The following is a 26,041-nucleotide window of genomic DNA, read 5'->3' as shown; positions in this document are numbered from 1 at the left end:
CGGCCTCCATCTCTCCTTCCCCGTCTCACTTGCTCTCCCTGCTTTTCCCTTCCTCTCCTCCATTCCCCCCCTGCCTCCCTCCCTCCTTCCTTCCCTGGGCGGCCAGGCTGCCTCTCTCCCCGCGGCCGGTAGATGGGGTCCGCCCGACTCCCCTCTCCCTGCTGCTGCCGCTGCTCCTCCTCTCGGGCTTCTCCGCGTCCCGCCGCCTGCCTTCCCCTTCCTTCCTTCCTTCCTGCCAGGCTGCTGCTGCCTCCTTCCTTCCTTCCTTCCTTGCTCCCTCCTTCCCTCCCTCCTGCCTGCAAAGATGGACCCGCAGCGCCTCTAACAAAGACCCCGCCGCCGCCGCCGCCCGCCCAGACGCCGCTGCCGCCTCGCTCGGGTTTGCCCTTCTTGGCTGGGGGGCGGGGGGGCAGGTTGCAGGGGGGTCTCTCTCTCTCTCCTTCTCCTCTCCTTTCCCCGGGGAGCCCCTTTTGTCTCCGGCCGCAGCAGCAGCAGCGCCAGCAGCGCCCACCCACCCCCACCTCCCCATGCCTTGCTGAGGCTCTGCGAAGCCCACCCGGGGGGGCGGGTGGGGGGTGGACCCCATTCCGCCGCGATGGGCGCCCCACCTTCCCCCCCGCAACCACCGCTGGAGGGGCTTCCGCGTCGGGAGGGGGGTCTCCTTTAAGGCTCTTCTTCCCCCCCCCCTTGACACCCTCATTCATCCTCTCTGAGCACCCCGGAAATTATCTGATTCTATTTCCAAGAAACACCTTTTCCCACTAGAAGACACCCAGCCCCCCAGCCCCCAAAAGAACACCCCCTCCAGCACCCTAATATTTACCATCAGCAACCCCCAGGCATCAACATCTGCCCCAGTCAACAGCTGACCTGTGAGAGGGTTTTTCCAGGCACCCCTAGGTTTTATCAAACTTCTCCAAATCGTAAAGGAAGATCTTGAGTCTGCTGCACACACATTTAAAAACAGAAACCCCTTTCAAAGAGGAATCTTACTTTCCTGACCCCCCCCCCCCAATTCTCAATAAGCTTCCCCCAAAAGTGATTTCACCCCTCTGTGTAAGAGATCCCTTGTGGGTCTTATTTACATTTGCTGGTCATAATTGTAGAGAATCACACAAACATCTCTTTGGACGCTGTCCAGAATTTCTGCTGCTCTTGAATTTTCTGTTTACTTCAGCCACCTCTCATGATTTCTGTGGTACAACCCTGAACCTCTTCCTTCCCCCCACCTTATTAGAAAGGCAATAGATCTCCTTCCCCTATATTTTGAAGTGCACTTCTGAAATTGCTCCCGCTTCCCTGATTCCAGACGGGCGCCTTGCTTAAATTTCTTTCTCCCATAGCTATAGGTCATACTATCCATTTATGTCTACGGGGATCCCCAAATTTTCCGTCCCTCTAGCAGGGAGGAGCCTGGGCTGCTTCGCCACATTTCTATAAGGTCCAGCATTTGCATCTGTTTGTAAAAGAACAGAAACAGTAGTAATAACAGATTCCCTAAATCTCAGTTATATAGTGAGATAACATTTGAGTGCCTGCCTACTCTCTAGTAAACACCTAATCCCAGAGGTTCCTGATATAAAAGCCAACAATTCTTTCAGCCTATCCAACCTTCTGGAACCTGGGCTCCTAAAATCTGTTTTGACAGATTGTTCCTTTTCATTTAATTCAGTCTGAAAGTCGCAGGGGAAAAAAAACCTCCTTAGAGATATTCCCTGGAGTGTTTCATCTCTGATAGAGGGACGTGAATTGGACAACTAGAGTTTTATTGTGTTAAATCTCCCCGCTTTCAACGAGAGTTGAAAGTAGTGATCTGAGACCCTCCAAACTGCCTCCGTCGTGCCCCATAACCCAAGACACCCACCTACAACCCGCTTTTTCCAGATCCTTCCACATTCAAGGTATCCCTAAATCCCTCCCCTTTCGTCCTCAGTCGTGAGAGCTTTCAAGAACAGGTGCTGCTAAGGCCATACAACTGTCAAGAACACTCCTTTGCAGATTCTGGGACGCCCCAAAACTTTCGAGCACCCAATATTGGCAGACGTTTCTTCAGCCCTGTATACCTGCGTTCAGCCAGCCTTTCAATAGGCAGCCGCAAAATTTCCCCCCAGCTCAGAGTTTCCCCACTGTCCCAAGGGTGCCTTGAAATCCTAACTTCAGACCCAAGAGCACACCCCGCTTCTGATTCCTAAAGCAGGCTCTCTCTAGCCCCTTTCTCAAAACCATCATTTCTTTAATCCCCCCCCCTTTGTCCAATGGCTTTTCAGGACCCAAATCACCCCCTGCAAGCCCAGCTCTGTAGCAATGTTTTTGGGGCGCTCACTGGGTTAATACAACCCCCTTTAGCAGCCGGGCTAGGTGGGGGGCAGAAGTATTATTGCAATAATGGGGTGCAGCTAGCCTCGCCGCCGCCGCAGCAGACGCCACTCAGCAATGCGGTCATGGTGGAGCCGGAGCCCGATCGGCCCATCGGCTATGGAGCTTTTGGCGTGGTGTGGTGAGTGAGGAGTTTGGGGTCGCTGGGGGTCGTGGGCTGGTTGGACGCGGAGGAATAGTGGGGGAACGAGCAGGGGAACCCCCAAGGGAAGGAGGCTCAGAGCCAGCGGAGTGGTGGTGGGACGACAACCGTGAGTGGTCAGAGGGAGCAGACTGGGGGGAGGAGGTGTCAGAAGCTGAAGCGGTAACAGGGCTTAGTGAGCTGGGAGAGTCTGTGGCAGAGAGCAGTCCAGAAGTTGAAGCAGGAGAAGAGGGAGGCCGAGAGGCCGAGATGAGTCAGGCTGGTGAAGAGCCAGAAGGGTCTCCCGCTCCTGCTGCAGCAAGCTTTCCTTCCCCCGGTCTCCCAGAAACAGAAGAGGCATGAATATATATTTTTATTTTTAATTTTAAAATTTTCTAAAATTAGAATGGCAAAACAAAATAAGAGAGTACGCTGAACTGGCGAGATTATCAGCAAGGTTAAGAGACGTTGCGTATGAAAAATTGATCAGAGAGTGGGATATATACAGAGTATATGTAAAAGAACACTGTCAAAAGATCAATCTGTTGGCGGGTCTTGATTGAGCTTTGATGTGTAAGTAGGATAATTTTATAAAATAAAATTTATAGCAAGTCAAGTACCACAGAGAAAGTAAGTTTAAGCACGGGAACGCAAGGGGAAGATCACAGGTCTTGTCAAATTTAATCACAAATGGATGTACAGTGGTACCTCTGGTTACGTACTTAATTCGTTCCGGAGGTCCGTTCTTACCCTGAAACTGTTCTTAACCTGAAGCACCACTTTAGCTAATGGGGCCTCCTGCTGCTGCCGCCGCTGCACGATTTCTGTTCTCATCCTGAAGCAAAGTTCTTAACCCGAGTTACTATTTCTGGGTTAGTGGAGTCTGTAACCTGAAGCGTATGTAACCTGAAGCGTATGTAAGCCGAGGTACCACTGTACAAAGCAAGTATTAGTTAAAGAATGAATAATTGTTTGTTTTTTATTTCTTATTTTGCCTATAACATCCATTGCATATTTCTGTTGTAAAGTTTTCAACCAATAAAGCATTTAAAACTGGGGGTGGGGGGGGACGACAGAAGAGGCATGAAAAGGGCAGAGGAGAGGTTGGCTGCATGCAGGAGCAGTCTCAGATTGCTTGGGGGAAACCCTGGAGAGGAGGGGACTTAGGCAGCTGCGGGGAGGCGCAGACCTTCAGTCTCAGCTTCTGCTCCATGGGGACAAGACCTGTCGCAGGTCAGTTGCTGTGCCCAGTATGCCTGATACTCCTGTGCATATCTTGGGTTTTGCTAATAAAGAGTTAACGCCAACTTGCTCAGTGTGATTTACTGCTGGCTCGCTCCTGACACTGGGTTCTGTTTCGGTTTTTTGAGGAGGTTGAAGTCTGAAGCAGGGAAGGAAGGGGCTAGGGCAGGGATCAGGAAAGCTGGAGCCTTCTGGGTGTTTGACTCCCACCATTCCTGACCGTTGGGGTCTGCTGGGAATTGCAGTCCGACAGCATCAGGAAGACCACTGGTTCCACAGTCCGGAGCCAGAGGACTAGAGGAGCTGTGAACGGCCATTTCAAAGGCGTTCTGTTTTTCTTTCCTCAGGTCGGTGACGGATCCCCGAGACGGGTCGCGAGTTGCACTCAAAAAGATGCCCAACGTTTTCCAGAACTTGGTCTCTTGCAAACGGGTCTTCAGGGAGTTGAGAATGCTCTGTTACTTCAAGCACGACAACGTGAGTGTGCCGAGGGTGCGAGGGGAGGTTGGTGGGGCTCGGCAAAGTGTCCTCTGCTGGGCTGCTCTGCTAGGTCAGCACATCTCTCCATGGGCCTCTCTGTTGAGGGGTAGGGGAGCAAGTGGTCCCGTCAGTGCCAGCCGCCATCCAGATTTATTCCAGAAATCACTCTGTGGCATCACTCTGTGTACTTTTTCTGTGCTGTGCATGGCTTTTATACACATCTGCTGTGTCCCCACCCTCGCTCACCCTGTTTCTGAACCAAGGTTGCAGCATTGGGACTTTAGACAAAAGGTGATTAAGAAGTGATGTGATAGAATATTATAAAATTACGCATGGCATGGACAGTGGGTAGAGAAGGATGCTGGCCGAGGTGGGTCATTGACTTGGTCTTATGTTCTTAGGACCTTGACGGTACCTTCCCTGGTTTGTGGCACACGTTCAAGCTGAGCTTTCATCATAATTTTATTATTTCTACCTCATCCATCTGACTGCGTTGCCCCAGCCGCTCTGGGCGGCTTCCCACAGATATAAAATATAAAACACCAAATGTTAAAAACTTCCCAATACAGTGGTTCCCACACTCTGGATAGGTTTGGCCCTCTTGGTATTCAGCTGCCTTTGTACCAGTCCCTTCATTTTGGAGAGGTTTCCTCTTTTGAAGCCAGATGTGACTAGTTTGGGATTTCATTGGTACTTGTCTTGCTTCCCATAAATGTTGGTTTTGATAATGCGATGGTCACTTGTCCCCAGTTGGTTCTACAGAACTTACATCTTTTGCCAGGTCCTGGCTACCACTTACGATTACAGTCAAACCTCGGTTCCCAACGGCTCCGTTTTGGAACGTTTCTGTTCCCGAACGCCGAAACCCGGAAGTAAATATTCCGGTTTTTGAACATTTTTTCAGAAGCCGAATGTCTGAAGTTGCTTCCGCTTGAGTGCAGGAAGCTTTTACAACCAATCGGAAGCTGCGCCTTGGTTGTCGAACACTTCGGAAGCTGAGCAGGCTTCCGGAACGGATTACGTTTGACAACCGAGGTTTGACTGTAAGTCCAGGGTCACTGCTCCCCTGGCTGGTTCCTGGACTAGCTGTTCCAGGACACAGTCGTTCAGAGCGTTTAGAAACCTGACCACTTTGTTGTGACTGGAGCCCATCTGTGTCTCCGTCTTTCACGAGAGTATCTGAAGTAGCAAAATAACCTTTTCCCTGAGTGATAAAAGAGGGCTGAGGAGCCATAACAGCTACATTGGTTTGCTGATGTAATGGAAATACATTGAGTTAGCTCATCCCACATAACTTTCTATGACAGGACATCACAAAAACAAAAACACAACTGTTAAATGTTCTTTCTCTTGATCTCTCAGGTCCTCTCAGCGTTGGACATTCTCCAGCCTCCACAAATCGACTGTTTTGAGGAGATGTATCCTTCGTCCCACACGCAGGCACCCGGTGCAGCCTGTTGCTCAGTTATCTTCCCAGCATTCCTTTGCTTATCATTTCTGCCCCCCGCCTCTACCCTTTGCCAGAGAGGCCAATATAGGTATTTTCTTTTTGTTGTCTCCTTCCCACCCACCCCTTTTATGTGTTCGTTCATTTATTTATTTTTAAATTGCTTTTCTTACAGTTTTCAGGCATTGTGTTGGTTTGGGGTTTTTTCCTATAATTCTTTTGCCATGCTTTTTCCCCACCAAATTAGTTTTTGTTTCCTTTCTGTGTTTAGCTTCCTTAATTTACCGTTTGTCAAGCATTTCTCAGTCATCGTCCCCCCCCATGCAATTGTTTCACGGCTTCTTCTCGGCTCCATTTCAGTCCCTTTCTTTGTATCGTCTTCGTTTTCCTTCACTTCTCAGTGTCTCTCTTTTCCGGTAACCTATTTGCTTTCAAGAATATCATCATTCATTCCCCTGCCTGTTTCTTCTTATTTTACCTCCTTCTGCTGTTAACACTATTTGTCTGTCTTCCCCAATTATAACCTCCATTAGTTCCGCTTTTGTTTTCAGTAATCCCCCCCCCCCCCATTTTCATTCTTGGTGTCTCTTTTACAGCCAATGTTGGCCTTTTCCATCGTTTCAATTGTCTTGATGACATTCTTTCATTTTGCAGCGTGTTTTACTTTCCTTTTACCTGTCTTTGATCTGCACGGTGGTCCATCTGTATAATTATTATTTTTTAGACTTGCCTTAATTTTGCCTTGCCCTTGCCTTTGCGTGCTCTGTGCTTTCTGCCTCCTAATTTTGCTGGAAGCAGTTGGTTCAACTAAATGGCGGAGAACCAATTTTTCTTTTTTGCTTACGATGGGAAGGGGCTGGGCTCTCAGATACCTGGTCGTTCTCTGGTCCCATCTCCCGCATCCTCCTTGACGATGTCCACCAGTTACGTCATCACTGAGTTGATGCAAAGTGACCTTCACAAAGTCATTGTGTCTCCACAACCTCTCAGCGCTGACCACATCAAGGTCTTTCTGTATCAGATCCTCAGGGGTGAGTATCTATAAACATTTCTAAAGTGAGTTTTTCATTAACAATATGCTGCAAGGCAGTCAGTATACAACACATCAAATTACAGTGGTACCTCAGGTTAATTTGTTCCGGAGGTCCATTCTTAACATGAAGCACCACTTTAGCTAATGGGTCCTCCTGCTGCCGCCACGCTGCCGGAGCACAATTTCTGTTCTCATCCTGAAGCAAAGTTCTTAACCTGAAGCACTATTTCTGGGTTAGCGGAGTCTGCAACCTAAAGTGTGTGTAATCCGAGGTACCACTGTACAGTAGCTTCTAGAAAAACAACAATAAAAACTCGTTAGGGGATGGGAATCATGTTTCAAAGGCTCATCTGAATAACTGTTTTCATGACACCATTACCGTAGCAAGTGGACAGGGGTGATTCCTGCTGAACTTCTAGTGGCAGGGAGTTCCACAGCACAGCGCCTGCCACATCAAAGGCTTGGTGCGTAGTCAAGGCCAACTGAACCTCAGGGATATGAGAAGCCACTAGAAGTTCCCACCAGAGGATCTCTGTAGGATGTGGAGATGCCACAACCTTTTATTGTAGGAGGGTTGATGTCCAACCCATTTCTGAAGTTCCGTCCCTCGAATACCCCTTCCTTCCACCCTCTTAAATTCTTCTCCTTTCCTTCATGCTTCTCTTCCCTTTTGACTTTTATTGCTATTTTCTTCTGTCCCTCACCTGCGCTTTCTCAATTCTTTCTCAGCCTCGTTCTATCACGCTTCATGTATTTTTTACCGCCTTTCAATCACTTCCTTCCTTCCTTCTCTGAGGTTTTTGTTCTTTGCAGAGCTGAAAACCGGATTAACCGCAGTTTTTAGTCCATAAATCGTATGTTGTTAATTGATTTATCAATAATGCTGGCATATGGGTAAAATGGTAGTTCTGAAGCCAGAAGCGTACTTTCCTTTGTTTTTACATCACGCAAGGATGTCGTTTTAGAAGAGGCATTCCCTGCTTTGTAAGAGAAAAAGTGATGGGAGGAAAAATGCCTCTTTTAAGATAGTGCTAGCACTCTAGTTTTTATAAGTAGTTGCACATACCGTATTTTTCGCTCCATAGGACGCACCTGACCAAAAGACGCACCAAGTTTTTAGAGCAGGAAAATAAGAAGAAGAAAAAATCCAACTCAAATGTTGTACTAAACTATTTAAAACAGCAAAGTGGGTGGCTCCTGTCCACTTTGCTGCTTTAAAGCGAGCCACAATATATAATGAAGAGAATGGAAAAAGGACAGACATTCCATTATAATGTAGCTGTTTTCATCATCACTGGGAAGTCAGTATTGGCAACAGTCACAAAAATTAAAACTTGAGCATTTTACTGTTATTAATCAAGAATATTAATAGTCAGGGATTGAAACCAGGGCTGTGCAAATGAGAAGTGCTTGGAGTATGGAGGAACAGCAAAGAGATCAAATGATTGTGCTCCAGTTCCTAAATCTCTGAAGTTTTCTCAAAACAGGCATGGTTGTTTTGAAAGGAAGATTCAAAATGGAGTGACTGAGCAAAGAACAGAGGAGGAAAAGAGGGCAGATAAATAGCTTCCATTCAATAACAAGAGAACACAATGTTTTTGGTTTGGTATAGGTGGACTGTACTTGTAAGAATTTGTATAATGAATTATAGATTTGGAGTGGAATATCAGTGCCTCTTTTCAGCAATAAAGATTAGCTGCTAGAAACATGGTCCACACACAAACACACAGGATGTCTGGTTATAGTTGCAGTTACAGATAGGTAGCCGTGTTGGTCTGCCATAGTCAAAATAAAAAAATTCCTTCCAGTAGCACCTTAAAGACCAACTAAGTTAGTTCTTGGTATGAGCTTTCATGTGGTATCTGAAGAAGTGTGCATGCACACGAAAGCTCATACCAAAAACTAACTTAGTTCGTCTTTAAGGTGCTACTGGAAGGAATTTTTTTTATTTTGGTTATAGTTGTTTAGTTTAAACTGTTACTGAGCCAGATGCCTGCTCGGTTTTAGCTGAGCTCACTAATACTGAATTGTGGAAATGCTTTACATGTATTTATGACTATTTCTGCAAAACTGCTACCTGAAGAAATCCCCAAACTTAATATTTTTAAACTTCAAATGGAGCTCAGAATCCGGTTAGGCAATCCTTTGCAGTTGAATTAGGAGGCACTGAGAGAAAGCAATTTGCTGCTCCCCACCCCCCTCCACCCCAGGATCACACAGCCTTCCCTCTGCTTGCAAACCTTGTCGGAGCTTCAGGGGGAATGCAAACACTATAGGCAGAGCAGTGTGGCTCCCCCCCCCCAAAGAGCACCCCAGGAGCGCAGGGCAAAGACGCACAGCCTTCCCTCTGCTTGCAAACCTTGTCGGGGCTTCAAGGGAAAGCAAAGGCTGTAGGCAGAGCAGTGTAGCTCCTCCCCCTCTCCACCCCAGGATCACACAGCCTTCCCTCTGCTTGCAAACCTTGTCAGAGCTTCAGGGGGAATGCAAAAGCTATAGGCAGAGCAGTGTGGCTCCCCATCCCCCACCCCCAAAAAGCACCCCAGGAGCGTGGGGCAAAGACGCACAGCCTTCCCTCTGCTTGCAAACCTTGTCGGTGCTTCAGGGGAAAGCAAAAGCTGCCGGCAGAGCCGCTTGGCTCCTCCCCCCCACCCCCACAGAGCAGCCCAGGAGCGCACAGCCTTCCCGCTGCTTGCAAACATTGCCGGGGCTTCAGGGGAAAACGGAGGCTGCCGGCAGAGCACCGTGGCTCCTCCCCCCACCCCACCAAAGAGCACCCCAGCAGCGCAGGGCAGCAGCGATTTGGCTCCAGGGACCACACATTCGCTCCATAAGACGCACAGGCATTTTCCCTTCCTTTTTAGGTGGAAAAAAGTGCGTCCAATGGTGCGAAAAATACGGTATATATATATATATATATTTAACTGGAGCCACTCTAATCAAACTTGTCAGCCTTTTCCCTTTTGCTTCAGTCAGCCAATTTGTAGCAGGCAAGTTTTGTGACATTGCGAATTCTTTTCTCTCTCTCCGCCAGGGCTGAAATATTTGCACTCTGCTGGTGTTCTCCATCGGGACATCAAACCTGGGAATTTGCTGGTCAACAGCAACTGTGTCCTCAAGGTAATTCAGCCTTATAGCCTCTAGGGGGAGCCCTTAGGGTGCAATTGTCTCTGATCCCACTAATTAATATTGTGATTGCTAATCATAGGTTTGCCATATTTCAGAAAGTGAAAATCCGGACAGAAAAGTTGTTGAGCTTTTAAAGGCAAATTTGTGTTTTGTTTTTTGGCCAAAGTTGTTGAGCTAGTTGAGCAAAAATTTTTTCCCAGGTTTTAGAGCTATTTTTTTCAAGAAATTGCCACTTCCGATATGGGTTGCCATGCGTCCGGATCTTCCCAGACATTTCAGGGATTTTCTCCTGGACGCAGTTCTCAATGGCCGAATCCCGGCTGTGTCCTTATGGCAACCCTACTTAACGGGATATCTCACGGTTGTTGCTTGCGCACTGAAAACGTCTGTTTAGCTTGTGACCATTTGTGAAGAAGGGAAACTCTAGCAAGTGATCCTTTCTTTATTCGAAGCATTCATGCCCCCCTCCTTTAACTGGAAAAAGCTCCCACGGCGACTTGTAGGTCCATAGAAATAACACAGCTCTTGCTCTCAGGCTTGCAGTCTAAGAAAACATGTAACAAAAAATGGGATGTGGAGGGAAAGGAAAACAAGCTGGATGAGGCTGGATAGCTCAGTCGGTAGAGCATGAGACTCTTAATCCCAGGGTTGTGGGTTTAAACCCCCCACTGGGTGAAAGGTTCCTGCATTTCAGGGGGTTGGGCTAGATGACCCTTGGGGTCCCTTCTGCCCTACCGTTCTGTGATTTTAAGCAGACTTGGGTGACAAATCCTTCAGTACAGTGGTGCCCCGCAAGACGAATGCCTCGCAAGACGGAAAACTCGCTAGACGAAAGGGTTTTCTGTTTTGGAGGTGCTTCGCAAAATGAATCTCCTATGGGCTTGCTTCGCAAGACGAAAATGTCTTGCGAGTTTCTGCGGTCCCCCCCCTTTTTTCTAAGCCACTAAGCCGCTTATCAGCTGATCCAATAAGCCGCTAATAGCGCTAATCCGCTAATCCTTCAATGGGCTTGCTTTGCAAGACGAAAAAACCGCTAGACGAAGAGAATCACAGAACACATTCTTTTCGTCTTGCGAGGCACCACTGTACTACAAGGTTCTTATGATGAGCAGCTTCAAAGTATCTCCTAATGGTTAATCAAAATCTGCTTCCTTGAAGTTTCTACCAATTAATTCTAGTCCTCTAAAACAGGGTTGGGGATCCTGTTGCCGCCCCCTCTCCCCCCAAAAAAGTGGTTGCTGGATTGCAAGTCACTGGGCACGGGGTCCTCACAGCCCCACCCTGCGCTGGAAGACCTGCATCTTGTCACGGGGACAAAGGAAGTAAGGATTAAAAGGCAATTTTGGCCTTTGTAAATAATGACTAAATCTGCAGGGATAAACGTCCAAATTAAGCAATGTTGCAGATGTCCACCCTCATTTTGGCAGAGGGCAGCATTTCCCTGATAACGGAGGTGAAGCAGGAGACTTTTTCCCTGTCTCATTTTGGAGAGAAACAATTTATAGTGCCAGGACTGACGTAGAATATGTGAAACGACAGTGAAGGAAAGGAACGTAGTGTCATGCTCAGAAAAGCTTTTTCGTTTCTCACTATTCAATGAATCACCGCAGCCCACCAATACACAGCTGGGATCCAAAGGAAAATCCTTCCAGGTCAAAGGGCGTGATTTTCTGGTAGGCTTGAGCCCCAGCACCCCTAATGGAATCAGGGTCACTCGTGGCTTTGAAGGAAGTCGGTTCATTCCACCAGGGGGCACTGCACACCAGAAGGAAGTTGGAGAGGACTTTGGGGCCGATGTCTATGATCTTTGTCCTCCTTCTAGCGCTTGACACACTCCTTGTCTTCCCTTCAGATCTGCGATTTTGGCTTGGCCCGGGTAGAGGAGCCAGATGAGTCCCAGCACATGACTCAAGAAGTGGTAACTCAATATTACCGGGCCCCTGAGATCCTGATGGGCACCAGGCACTACGGACGCCCAATTGATATTTGGTCGGTGGGCTGCATCTTCGCTGAACTTTTGGGCAGGCGTATTCTCTTCCAGGCCCAGAGCCCAATTCAGCAGGTAATGTATAGGAAGCCAGGATTGGGGAAAGGGCGGGAAGCTGTTGGTGGCAAAGAGCGTGGCTGGATCTAGAAGCATTTCAATTAAATGTGTTGTAAACTTGGTATGAGAAAATCGGGTTGGCAAAAACGAGACTCCACAGCGCCATCTGGTGGCACAGTGTTAGAATGCATAAACAATGCATATAAAATCTTTGCCAGTGTAGCTGAGTCCCATATCACCGCTGCTTGTAATTCTACAAAACGGCCACCAGTGGGCACCAGACAGCAAGCCATCCATCCACCTACAATGCGAAAAAGACAAATTCTCATTTTCCTTAAAGATGGGTGACATCAAAATGACATTGCATATTAGGCTTCTAAGGATGTTGATCACTCCCAAGTTGACACCGGGTGCCTGGAAGGTGAGGCAGGGCAATGAGGGTGGGGGCAGATGGATGCATCAGCCAGAGTCCTGTCACATTGGCTGCTCTTGGTCTCACCACTCGTCCATCTCACTCAGTATTGCCTTCACAATCTGGCAGCAACTTCTCCAGGGCTGCGGACCAGGGGTGTTCTCACTTCAGCCTAGAGACGAAACCTGGGACTGGCGTGCAACTAAAGGAGGTCCGATTGAGATACTTTTGAATGGGTTTAGAAAACAAAAACACACATTAAAAATCTGGCATCGTAAGAATCAGGTGTGATTAAAAACAGAAAGGCAGGCTGGATTTCCAGCTGCTTCTGAAGACGTGTATTTGGAAGTGCCTTTGATAGTTCCATAGGGAGGGAGTTCCGCAACTGCAGGGCCACCACCGAGAAGGCCCCGTCTTTGGCTGGCAACGTAATGGACTGTACCTGTGGGCATTCAAGGCGGAGGGACTCTGTAGCTGATCATAACGCAGGAGCAGTAAATTTCTTTCTTTCCTGTCCTCCTGCTCCCTCTTGCCGCTCCCTCTTTCTCCCTTCCGGCCTCGTGGCTCCTTTGCACTGTTCTGCGGTCGGCAGCTGGACCTGATCACAGACCTCTTGGGGACTCCTCCTGTGGCCGCCCTCCATTCAGCCTGTGAAGGGGCTCGTGCCCACATTCTGCGGGGCAGCCACAAGCCAGTGAGTACAGCTGGGACTGTCTGTTGGGAGGGGGGAACTGTGAGGACGGGGAGGGAGGGAAAGAGGGAGAGAATGGGGCCAGGCATGTGCCCCTCTTCGCAGACTCAGCCCGCTCTGTCTCTTTCCAGCCGTCGCTGTCTGTCCTTTACATGCTCTCTGGAGAAGCCACCCACGAAGCTGTCCATCTGCTCTGTCGGATGCTGGTCTTTGACCCGGTGAGTTGGTGTCAGGGAAGGTCTTGACCCCGTGACGGCCTCTTGGGGTGGCCTACCTCACAGGAATGTTGTGAGGGTGAAACAAGAAGGGGGGAAAAACCACGACTGCATTTTTTAGCTCTTGGGAAGAATGGCAAGATGCAAAAGTAATGAAATAAAAACAAATGATGAAACGTTAGGCAGCTGCTCTCTCCCCTGCCGACTCCATGGAAAAGAAGCTGTTGTGGTGATGCTTCCTCACTGCCACCACCTGCAAGCACAAAGTGTGTAAAGTGGTACCTTGGAAGTCGAACGGAATCTATTCCGGAAGTCCGTTCAACTTCCAAAAAGTTCGGAAACCAAGGCATGGCTTCTGATTGGCTGCAGGAAGGTCCTGCAGCCAATCAGAAGCTGCGGAAGTCGCGTTGGGCATTTGGGTTCCAAAGAAAGTCCGTAAACCGGAACACTCACTTCTGGGTTTGCGACGATCAGGAGCCAAAATGTTTGACTCGCAAGGCATCCGGGATCCAAGATACGACTGTATGTTCTTCCGTTCCACAGTCACAACACAGCCTTCGCTTTCTCAGCCAGCCAGCCAGGCTTGAGCCTGAGAACCTGCTGGTTTCTTGGTACCCACTGCAGGTTCCTTGAAGTGCTAGATTATCTGATTTTGATAATCCAAACCACCTGAATTCCATTTGAGAGCAGATCGCCCAAAGAGCTACCCTCAACAGAAGCCCTGCCTTAATGCAGAAGTCAGTATAATTTTAGAACAGAAATGTTTTGTTGCAGACCAAAGGCAGTGCTTAAAGTGAACTGTGGTGAGCCAAGCTTTGCTTTTCAGGTGTGAAATGCCAAGTGCAAGGTGCTTCATTCTCATTTGAATATTCAGCTTCCGCTGTTCAAATAGCGGTGAAAAACATTCAATGTTTGTCTTGACTCTCCTCCTCCTGCCTGCAGGCCAAACGGATCTCTGCCAAGGATGCCCTCTCGCACCCTTACCTGGACGAGGGCCGGCTCCGCTACCACACCTGCATGTGCACCTGCTGCTTTTCCGTGTCCTCGGGCCGCGTCTACACCAGTGACTTTGAGCCCCGGGCCGACCCGAAGTTTGATGGATCCTACGAGAAGAACCTCACCTCCGTCTGGCAGGTCAAAGGTAGAGTGCCCTCTTCCCCAGGCTCCCTCCTGGCCAGGGACTCTGAGCACCCGGGCAGTTCCACCCGTGGCTTTATTCCTTCCTCCTTGTTGTTGTTATTGTTTAGTCATTTAGTCGTGTCCGACTCTTCGTGACCCCCATGGACCAGAGCACGCCAGGCCCTCCTGTCTTCCACTGCCTCCCGCAGTTTGGTCAAACTCATGTTAGCTTCGAGAACACTGTCCAACCATCTCGTCCTCTGTCGTCCCCTTCTCCTTGTGCCCTCCATCTTTCCCAACATCAGGGTCTTTTCCAGGGAGTCTTCTCTTCTCATGAGGTGGCCAAAGTATTGGAGCCTCAGCTTCAGGATCTGTCCTTCCAGTGAGCACTCAGGGCTGATTTCCTTCAGAATGGATAGGTTTGATCTTCTTGCAGCCCATGGGCCTCTCAAGAGTCTCCTCCAGCACCATAATTCAAAAGCATCAATTCTTCGGCGATCAGCCTTCTTTATGGTCCAGCTCTCACGTCCATACATCACTACTGGGGAAACCATAGCTTTAACTATACGGACCTATACGAATAGCCTATAACTATACGAATAGCCAAGGAGGAAGGACCTTCCCCTTCATGGATCACTGCCTTGACGTGGCAAAGGGGCTTGAATAACTGAGAGAAGCTATGAACTATGCCAAGCAGGGCACCCAAGATGGACAGGTCATAGTGGAGAGTTTTGACCAAACGTGATCCACCTGGAGCAGGAACCGGCAAGCCACTCCAGTATCCCTGCCAAGAAAACTCCATGGACAAAGACAAAAGGTCCTTCCTCCTTGGCTATTTTAATTTCTATCTTGGCTTGCCACACCAGGATCCCCGAGGCAACTGATGCTGATAGCGTTTGCAATTAAGTTGTAAGTACCGTATTTTTCGCTCTATAAGACACACCAGACCACAAGAAGCACCTAGTTTTTGGAGGAGGAAAACAAGAAAAAAAATATTCTCGATCTCAGAAGCCAGAACAGCAAGAGGGATCGCTGCGCAGTGAAAGCAACAATCCTTCTTGCTGTTCTGGCTTCTGTGATAGCTGCGCAGCCTGCATTCGCTCCATAAGATGCACACACATTTCCCCTTACTTTTTAGGAGGGAAAAAGTGAGTCTTGTAGAGAAAAAAATACGGTAATACGTTTTGAAACACAAGCAGCAGAGGGAAAAGATGAGCAGAGGAAAACTGCCTGGAAACAGAGACAAGGGTAGGAAACGTGATTCCCACCGTAAGTTGTGGGTCTCGAAAATCTGGAGGACCAAAGGTTTGCCCCACTCCCCACCTGCGCCCCACTTGGACTCCTGGATAATCCAGAAAGGTTGCACGGTTAGGCTCGCTTGCTAGGGGTGTGACCAGTTGGAGACAGCGGGACTTACTTGCATGGAAACACGAACAAGGCGGTTTGTTAAATTATATATACAGAGGCCCATCAGCAGGACATGTCCTGGCTTCAAGGAGGAGATAATCTAGAATCTGGCAGGGACCCACCCTCTGTCCCAGCACCCAACTGATACGTCTATGTGGAAAAAGCTGCTTGGGAGGATTTTATTATTATTATTGTTGTTGTTCTTCAGAAAGGCAGCATACACGTATCTTTTAAAATATTTTGTATTTATAAAGAAAGCACAGCAACGGTTTAAAAACAGGAGAATTTGCAACCATACATTTGCAGTGTACCGCCACGTTAGATTCCGAAACTCGCAATGTGTCTTTTAATTGTTGCAAAGCTTTTTTTTTGTTTTGCTTTGTTTTTAAGAAATGAAAAGTTGCTTTAAAACAAACAAGGAAGGCAGCATGTTAACGGTTTGAAATAAATAGCAGGGAAAGTGGAAGGAAATGGGGAAGCTTGTGTGTTTCTGTTGGGCTGAGTTACCGGCTGAGTCGCAGGAGGGGTCTGGGAACTCGGGGTCACGTGCCGCCAAACGGGTTGTGGAAAATGTCGTTTTTGAGGAGGAGGAGGAAGGGAGGGGCACCGTGGCGCTGACCTGGGAGGCCGTTCTAAGCATGGCAGGGCAGCAAAGGGTTGCTGCTCAGTGGTTAGAGCACATGTTCGGTGTACAGAAGTTGCCAGGTTCAATCCTGGGCATCTCCCAGGACAGGGCTGGGAGAGTCTCCTTGCCTGAAACCCTGGAGAGCGGCTGCCAGTCAGTGTGGGCAGTGCTGAGCCAGAGGGAGCAAAGGAGAAGACCGATTCCGACATTACTTGTAAGGGGGATTGCGGGAGCAGGAGACCCTCAGGCCCTGGAAGGGGGATAAGGAGGTGGAGGAGCCACGATTGAACTGAGGGAGAGAAGGGGGGAGGAGGCCACAGGGGGGGGCTCTGAAGATCAGGAGAAGGAGCGTTTGCTGGCTCTAGGAGCAGGCAGGATTAGGCCAGCCTTCCCTACCCCGGTGCCCTCAGCCCCAGCCTGCATCTCCAGTGGTTTTAAATGAGGGGCAGGGCCAGCACCAGACTGCAGGGGGTCCTCAGCACCGTGCCCTGACTGCCCCCCCCAGCCACATACAGTGGTACCTCAGGTTAAGTACTTAATTTGTTCCGGAGGTCCGTTCTTAACCTGAACCTGTTCTTAACCTGAAGCACCATTTTAGCTAATGGGGTTCCTGCTTCTGCCGCGCCGCCGGAGCCCAATTTCTGTTCTCATCCTGAAGCAAAGTTCTTAACCTGAAGCACTATTTCTGGGTTAGCGGAGTCTGTAACCTGAAGCATATGTAACCTGAGGTACCACTGTAGTTGGATCAGCCATCTTTCTATAGGGTGTAATGGGGTGCTTTTTCCCAGCCCCCTTAGTCCCTTTTCTCTCCATTCACTGGCCGGGGTTGGAATCTGCATCGGCCGAGGAGCATTGCATTCTGGGTAAATTAAGATGGCAGGTGGCTCCCCCGGGCAGAAGTTGAGCTTCACTCCCATGCCGACGTGCTAACCCTGCCTGCCCACCTCTATAACAGCAGTCTGGGGCCTCAGCGATGAGCAACAGGGCAGTGAGGGGCCCGCCTGAGCCCCTGCTACTCTTGGGCAGTGCCCCGCCATGTTGGCCAATGGCGCCAGGCTCAACGACGGGAGCTGCAGCCCCAGACTTTTGGAGGGCTCCAGGCTGGAGAAGCACGGGCTGCACCGTGAGTCACCGGTTGCGTTGGCCAACTTTGACCCACGTCTGTCACCCGCCCTGCAGGCTTGCTCAACTGTGGTTTCCTATGTGCGTCTGTGTGGGGAAAAACACACAGCAACAAGAAAAACAGCAAAAGGTAATAAAAACACCAGAGCACCAAATGGGCATTCTTGCCTGCCAGTGCCATGACAGGTGGGATATAAAAGCAACTAAATAAGAGGCCAAACACCAGCACACTGAACTGAGCTTGGAAACAGGCCTGTGGCCTGCAAGGCTAAGTGGAGAGCTGGCAAAATGGCTTTTCTTAGATCAGGGGGCAGCAAACTTTTCAGCAGGGGGGCAGCCCACTGTCCCTCAGACCTTGTGGGGGGCTGGACTATATTGGGGGGGGAATGACCGAATTCCTATGCCCCACAAATAACCGAGAGATGCATTTTAAATGAAAGCACACATTCTACTCATGTAAAAACACCAGGCAGGCCCCACAAATAACCCAGAGGTGCATTTTAAATAAAAAGACACATTCTACTCACGTAAAAACACACCGATTCCCATACCGTTCGCAGGCCGGATTTAGAAAGTGATTGGGCCAGATCCAGCTCCTGGGCCTTAGTTTGCCTACCCATGGCTTAGATTGGCCCCAGCGAGCAGCCTAAACGATCTGTTATTTTGGACTAATGGAAGTTTGCAAGCAGTTGTCAATAGCCACCCCCACGTGCCCACCATGGCAGTAAGTTTTGTGTCCAAGTGTGGTTGTTTGGCAGGCCTTGGGGCGGGAAAGGAGCGAGCCCTGGGTGGGAAGGAACAAGTTTTAAGGCAAAATTACAGATATGAAGAGCTGCTTTTGAACTCTGGGCATGGAAAAGAGACGTGAATAAATGGGAAGACTGGATTGACAGGAACCCCTTTCTTCCTTTCCAGAGCTGGTGCATAGGTTTATCTTGGACCAGCAGCGGGGGAAACGCGTCCCACTCTGTATCAACCCCCAGTCGGCTGCCTTCAAAACCTTCATCCGGTGAGTGTGCGGTGCTGCCCCCTGGTGGCATAGCTGGAATCCCCCCACACCTTAATAATAATGATATAATAATTTATTACTTATACCCTGCCCATCTGGCTGGGTTTCCCCGGCCACTCTGGGCGGCTTTCAACAGAATATTAAAATACAATAATCTATTAAACATTAAAAGCTTCCCTAAACAGGGCTGCCTTCAGATGTCTTCTAAAAGTCTGGTAGTTGTTGTTCTCTTTGACATCTGGTGGGAGGGCATTCCACAGGGCGGGTGCCACCACCAAGAAGGCCCTCTGCCTGGTTCCCTGTAACTTGGCTTCTCGCAGTGAGGGAACTGCCAGAAGGCCCTCAGCACTGGACCTCAGTGTCCGGGCAGAACGATGTGGGTGGAGACGCTCCTTCAGGTATACCTTAGGAGTGGGTTTCTGGCCTGGAAATGAGGGTCTTTAAACTCTTCTTGTTTCCACTCGGCAGCTCCACGGCCTGGCATTCCTCCAAAGTGTCCAAAAAGGAGGAGAGATGAAGGCTCCCAGTGGACGGGGTGGGGAGAAAGAGAAGAAAGGAGAAGAAGAAAAAGGGAAAGCAAAGGAGAAGGGCAGAATGAGAGAGCCTTTTCATCGGGTGATGGAGAGAGAGAAAGAAGAAGAAGAAGAATAAACAACCACTCTTCTTAATCCTGCACTCTTGAATATTTTGACTCATGGACAAACATTTGGGGTGGGGGGAAAACATCTGTGTCTTTTTTTATTATTATGAATATTAATATTATTTGGGCTGGGTGGGAGGGTTGGGAAGGGATTGTTTTTTGCATCAATTGATGTCTTTTTCCCTCCACCTTTATTGTTCTGCACTGGAAAACCCTTTAGGTTGTAGGTATTCTCTTTGTGCAACTCACCCCCAAATCTGCACTGTTCCCCGACACGCCTGTATTTGTCCATCTCCTGGCTGAGTTACCCTTCCCTCTCTGTTCCTGTATTATTAGGGTTCTGTATTGCTACCCCTAGAGGGTTTGCAGTTGTTGGAGCAAAGGGATGTTTGCTTTTCTCAGTATGTTCCGCCCATTTTGCACCAAACCCTGCTGTTCCCCCACTCCTTCAAAAAAAATCCTCTTTAGGATCATTGAAGGGTCTCCTTACTGGCTGCGTCTTCACTCCTATCTGCAAGGCACCGTCCCGTAAATAAGTGGCATGTTTTATTAGTTCCCCTAAATGCTCTGTCCCAAAAGAACCACAGGTGGGGGGGTAGAGGGGGGGGAGAAACCCAATTTCCTAGCTGGTATCCATACAGCCTTTATCAACCATATTGTTCTCTTAACAGTTCACACTGAATATTCTGCCACTTCTTACAATCAGAAGAGGGGACTCCGGGCCTAAGTAAATATGATCAGTGATGGAACACCAATAGGTTTTTAAGTAAAGTTACAATGAAAGCATGGGGCAGGGATTTGAAGTGTGTGTGGCAGAGAGGGCCCGATCTCTTCCTTGTCTGCTTGCTCCAGTTGTCCCACCACCAACCCCAGAACGAAAACACCTGAGGTACCACCTGGCTCCATTTTGGCATCTCCCAACGTGGCCTTTGAAAAAAATCACTGCTGGGGTTTACTGTATAGTTTAGTTAGGCCTTCATCCTGTCAACAGAATCTCTGGAAGTTTCCTTCTCCCACCACCCCACTCTGCAGCCAGAAAAGCACCCCACTTCTTCTTAGCACTCCTCAAGGACACTTATTCCTTCCTTATTTCCACACCCGTTCGAAAATCTACCTCTTTTCTCCTAGTGTGTGTTTGGTTTGTGTGTTTGTTATTTTTAGCCGGGGGTAGGGGTGTTGAACTTTCATACTTTTGTTGTTAATCTGTATTTTGTTTTCCTGGCTTTTTTTTTGCAGGGGAGGGTGGCTGTTGGATGTTTTTTTATTCTTAATTTTTTCAGTTTCATTTATTAATTTATGACCCTGTCGGTTTTTAGAGACTCAAATCCAGAATGCGTGTGTGCGTGTGTGCATTTTTCCTTTGTCCCTGAAAAAGAAAATGAAAAAAACAAAAACAAAAAACACAACCAACAACCTGGAAACTTGAACTGTCTTGGCTGTAATAATTTTTTTTCCTCCTAATTTAATTGTGCTCCATGGTAGCTGAATTAAATTTATGCTGTGTATTTTTCTCCTGTGATTTTTTAAATTTCTCTTCCTATTATTATTACTATTATTATTCGACCCTTTGAATGTAAATGCACTTTTCCTGGCAACTCTGTTGTACATCCGGATCCCTCTTCTAGTTCTGTTGGGGCGGCAGGTTGCTTTTGAGGGGTGGTTTGGGGGTGTGCACCTGCCCCAGTGAGATTGGAAGCAGGAAGTGCCCATCTGTGGGCTCCCGGCCTCGCAGGGCGTGCTCAGGAAATGATGCGATCAGGACGCCTCGACCACATCCTTTTCTGCCACTGTTGTCAAAGTGGAGGCAACCTTTGCTTTGTTGGGGAAGTTCCTCTAAGGCAGAACTGCACACTTGGGGGTCCGGAAACCAAGGAATCCGCCGTTTATCAGGTGAGGTTTTCTATTTTTTTGGTCTTCCCATTGATGTCCACTTCCCCACTCAGCCATTAGTAGGTGGGAGACAGTTTCCTCTTAATGTCCCAATGTGGAAAACACCCAGAGGAAGAGGCCCATGCAGGGGTGGGGAATCCGGGCCCCTCCATGCCTTGCTGCACCTCGGCTCCCATCGCCCCTAACCATTGGGCATGCTGGCTGGGGCTGATGGGAAGACCACAAACTCCCCAGCCCTGCTGTGGGAGAGTGGCAGAGCATCTACTCTCCTCAGTCAGATGGGCAGGGTACAAAATAAAAGTTATCACATCTTTATGGCTGCAAAGTTAAGCAGGGGGTGAGAATCCTAGAATTGTAGAGGTGGAAGGGCCACACGGGACGTCTAGTCCAACCGCCCCTGTAATCTTTTGCCCAACTTGGGCCTCAAACCTACTACTCTGAGGTGAAGAGTCTCGTTGCTCTACCAACTGAGCCATCCTGGGAGGGTCTCAGAAAACTGGAAGGGGACTGAGCGGGACTTCACAAGCGGGTTGAGCTTTGGGACTTGTAGCTGCAGAATAACAACTACAGTGGTACCTCGGTTACAGACACTTCAGGTTACAGACTCCGCTAACCCAGAAATAGTACCTCGGGTTAAGAACTTTGCTTCAGGATGAAAAAAGAAATCGCACACCATTAGCTAAAGTGGTACCTCAGCTTAAGAACCGTTTCAGGTTAAGAATGGACCTCTGGAACGAATTAAGTTCTTAACCTGAAGTACCACTGTATTTTTCTTTTCTTTTTTAAAAAAGGGCTGAGGTTTTATTTTTATTTTTTAATACCGCACAACCCTCGATTACATCAAAAATAAAGCCCAGTACGACCGCCCTGATACAAATCGGTGATTTGACTCCTCCCTCTTTCTTCACAGTTTCGCTTCTACCTGACGCGCCCATTCTGATTCTGGATGCAGCTTTGATGTGGCTCCATCGCAGTGGTCCACCCCCTGCTACGTTGTCAACGCCGGCCCCCTCGACGGGAACCCAGATGCCTCCTTCCTCTGTGGCCTCCCCGCTCAGCGAGTGTGGCAGCTGCCTGCTGATCATGACAGGCATCGCCTTCGTTGCCGGCCTTTTCATCGTGATCTCGGCCATCCTCTGCGACCGGGTCTTCCGTGGGTCCCTGCCCTCAGAAAGAAGGGGGCTGCCGTCTGTCTGGAGGCAAGGCGGGACGCTGTGGATCGAGCCTTCCAGGAGCCGCAGGGAGCCAGATCTCCTATCTAGGCCGTCAGAAACGGTGCCCCTTTGGATCCAGCGCTCAAACGACTGGTTTCTGGAGCAAGGCAGCTGCGATTCCCCCGAAGATACCCAGATGGAGACGCAGAGCCCAAGCAGCTCAGCCCCTTTCTGGGATGACGGCGAACCCACCTGGCGGATACAGCCACGCGTCACCATGCAGGACCTAGAGAGCTTTTTCCAGCACAGCGGTCGGGGTACCTAGAGTGTTCCGTGGCTGGTTTCACTTAAGGCGCCCAAAACCTTCCCTGCCCACTCCACTCCTTCCTGAATCCAAGAAAGCTCAAAAGTCACTGTGGGGTGTGAGATGGAAAATTTCACTCTTGGGGTTTTAGGGCTTGGGTGGGAGTGTGTGGGAAATGGGCAAGAAAACATCTGGGGGGTTTTTAATACCCTGCTGGTTGGTGTAAACATAGGCTATGATTAAAGGACACCGGGAAGGAGAATTCTGGGACCAAGGAGTTAACGTCTCGGTGTGCTAGAGAAGGAGGCAAAAATGGAAAGTTGTTTTTTAAAAAAATAAGTAATGAGAAAACCCACAGATGTTTTGCTTCATCAAATACCCATTTTTTAAGCTTTCCAACCTGACTCATTTCATACATCTCCCATGCAAAATATGCCATTTCGGCTTAAAGGGTTGGGGCCCTCTGGTTTCCTACAAGTGACCAGCCCTTAAGGACTTCCTCCCCGCACATTAAACTGCCCAAACAGGAAGATCGTACAGTCACAGTGTTAAAAGGGGCTTCAGAGCTCAACTAGACCAACCCGCTGCTGATGCAGGATGAAAGCAGGCTTTCAAAAACTGCAACTGTGCGTCTGACATGCGCAAGAGTGAATGTGGCAACGAAGCAAAATGGTGGATGTTTTGTAATGGTTCTTGTGCTCTTGGCAGTTTATGCTAATATGCTGATTAAAAAAAAATATGGTTGACCTGCGGCTTGTTTTATATTGTATTACAGTAGGCAGCATTTTAAGTTTGTATAGAAAATAATAAATAATTTAAAATAACTCCGTGATGGGCTGCTGGGTTTTTATCCCGTCATTCTCAGAGGGTTTTGTTACTGCTTTTTGAAGTGACGCAAAAAAGCCTTTTCTGTCATCGCCACCCAACACCCTGCCGTTGTGAGATGTTCTCAAGAAGCCTCGTTGATGGCAGGTGACGGCTCGGCTCTCTTTCCACAATGGGAAGCAGCAACACTTCGGAATACCCCTTGCCAGAAACTGCAGGAAGGGAGAGCGCTCCAGCCCGGCTTCTGGTCGACCACTGTGAGAACAGGATGCTGGACTAGATGGGCTGTTGGCCTGATCCAGAAGGCTCTCCTTATTGATATAGGGTGCGAAATGTCTGGGTTCAGCAAACGTCGGAATTTAATTAGAGCTTGTGTGTTAGAACCAGGAAAAAGCCAGACTCGTGTGTTTAAGGCAGATCCGTGTGTGTTTTTGACCTCTGCACTCGCTGCTTCTAATCATTTAATTAGCATGTGTGGAACCTAATTATTGCTGCACAAACTTCCTAAACTGTGCATTAGGTAAAGGTAAAGGGACCCCTGACAATTAGGTCCAGTCGTGGCTGACTCTAGGGTTGCGGCGCTCATCTCGTTTTTTTGTCCTAGGGAGCCGGCATACAGCTTCCGGGTCATGTGGCCAGCATGACTAAGCTGCTTCTGGCGAACCAAGCAGCGCATGGAGACGCTGTTTACCTTCCCGCCGGAGCGGTACCTATTTATCTACTTGCACTTTGATGTGCTTTCGAACTGCTAGGTTGGCAGGAGCAGGGACCGAGCAACGGGAGCTCACCCTATCGCGGGGATTTGAACCGCCGACCTGATTTGAACCGCTGACCTGATTGGCAAGCCCTAGGCTCTGTGGTTTAACCCACAGCGCCACCTGTGTCCTGTGCATTAGGTTCTCCTTAATCCTAGGAAATCAGTATGTGTTGAAAGGTTCTAGACTAGAGTCAGCCTAATTTCCTGGGGAGAATGAGCCATTTGCACATCAAAGGAGTGGGGCCTTGGCCGGTGTTAGAAAAGGCAGAGGCAATGAAAGCTTGGGAGGAGCATCGTGATGCAAGCTGACAGAAGTTGGGAGTCAGAAGGACATGACTTTTTGTTGCTGGGCTGCAAGGCTGCATCTGCGAGAAGAACAGAAACCTCTTGGAAAATGATGCTCTGAGCCGCCCCATCTAGACTCTGGTTGCGTAGATATGTATATAAACCATGCACCATAAAGACACCACAGTCTCTGCTGTGCCTCATTGTTCAAAAAGAAACACAGCGCTTACAACCCCTGGAATCTCTCACCACTTGGGGATAGAGTGTGTGTGTAACATTATGTCCAGCTTTTAATTTACCTTGAGGCCAGGAGTGCCAGCCTGGCCCCATGACTGCCCAGGGCCGTGGGTGCCATGCAGCGTGCATGGCCCTGGCACTGAAATTTGTGGGTGCCCATCCCCTTCATGGGGAGTTTTGTGGGTGCTCAAGGCCCCAGGGAGTTGGCAGCTATGCGGGAGGCTTTTCATAAGATGTTTTAGGACTTTTTAAATATCGGAGCTGTATTTGATTTGGAAGTTTTATTTGTTGCACTGCTCAGACTTTTAAATACCACGATTAAAAGAGATGATGGTTTTAACATGGTTCGCTGCTCTGAACTGTGCTTGTTCTCAAATATGCCAGCAGATGCAAGTTCCAGTTAATACCTGTACTCATGACTGATAACCGCACACACTTAGCATCTTTCTTTTTTTCTTCTGCTGTAACCTGTCAGGAACATAGAAGTAGGTGTAAAGCATATATGATGCTCACTCCAGTGAGGAAGGGAGCTGTTTCTGGCAGGGGAATTGAAAGTGACTAGTCTGTGGGGGAAGGCCCTTCACTCTACGCAGGCATTATGACTTTACCTCAGATGTGAAACTGACAAGGGCCTTCTACACACTTGGCCTCCTGACTAGGGCCCAGTTAGATGCCTCCATCTTAGTTTTTGTTTTTTAAGTAAAGAAGCCGTGGGAAGCTGCCTGTTTGAACTGACTAATGGGAGGTTAGGGCTGCTTTGCATCTGGATTTTTCTGATCCAAAGCCATCCTTGAGTGAGTGGATTACAGGAGGGATTTAAAATAAATGATAATTGTGTGCTTCACAAATGAGGCAGTCCACATGGACTAAAATTATGTAGCTGCACCACTGCGCTCACCCCCTCTGACTCTCACTGGCAAAATGGGCCCACTGGCTCAAATCATGACGCCAGATCAGTGAGGATTGCCTTATGGCCTGAAAATATGCCCCCTGGGGCACCTTGACTTCCACACGCACACCAACCCCCAACAGAGCAAGGGGTTGTATGTGAATAAGAAGCACATTCTGGCCACATTCACACTGAAAGCACTATGACGCCACTTTAAACAGTCATCATGGCTTCTTCCCCCGAAGCATCTTGGGAGCTGTAGTTTGTTCAGGATGCTGCTGAGAGTTGTTAGGAGAGCTCTGTTTCCCTCACAGCACTAAAATCCCTAGAGCGATTTAACAGATGATCCCTTTCACGGGGAACTCTGGGGACTGTAACTGGGAGGGGAATGGGGGTCTCTTAACAACACTTAGCAGCCTTATCAAACTACAGCTCCCAGGATTCTCTGGGAGAAGCCATGACAGTTTAAAGTGGTACCTCAGAAATTTCAATGTCTCATGCGAATGTGGCCTCTATATGTTCCGGAAGCAGCCGCACTGAGCACTGGCCCTCAAGATATTTGGCTGGGCTAGAGGGCCTGATCTTACCCTA

General features: G+C 48.8%; 1 protein-coding gene and 1 long non-coding RNA gene across 2 annotated transcripts; both read left to right on the top strand.

The window, feature by feature from the left end:
* Positions 1-225: 225 nt before the first annotated feature.
* On the top strand, positions 226-20,614 carry LOC310690385 (serine/threonine-protein kinase NLK2-like). Its single transcript, XM_083469201.1, has 11 exons — positions 226-2,497; positions 4,087-4,216; positions 5,582-5,637; positions 6,591-6,697; positions 9,731-9,816; positions 11,678-11,887; positions 12,874-12,975; positions 13,104-13,190; positions 14,130-14,328; positions 18,376-18,469; positions 18,938-20,614. The coding sequence occupies exons 1-11, from the start codon at positions 2,256-2,258 to the stop codon at positions 18,984-18,986; spliced, it is 1,362 nt and encodes a 453-aa protein (XP_083325327.1). The 5' UTR covers positions 226-2,255; the 3' UTR covers positions 18,987-20,614.
* A 391-nt stretch (positions 20,615-21,005) lies between these two features.
* LOC310690427 lies at positions 21,006-23,284 on the top strand. Its single transcript, XR_014518078.1, has 2 exons — positions 21,006-21,384; positions 21,442-23,284. It is a non-coding gene; the product is annotated as an uncharacterized lncRNA (long non-coding RNA).
* The last annotated feature ends 2,757 nt before the right edge of the window (positions 23,285-26,041 follow it).

This window comes from Podarcis liolepis (assembly GCF_965112155.1).
Source record: "Podarcis liolepis genome assembly, chromosome: 13".
In the NCBI taxonomy this organism is placed as follows: Eukaryota; Metazoa; Chordata; class Lepidosauria; order Squamata; family Lacertidae; genus Podarcis; species Podarcis liolepis.
Note: the sequence above shows the minus strand (reverse complement) of the source record. Positions and strands in the feature narration are given on the sequence as shown.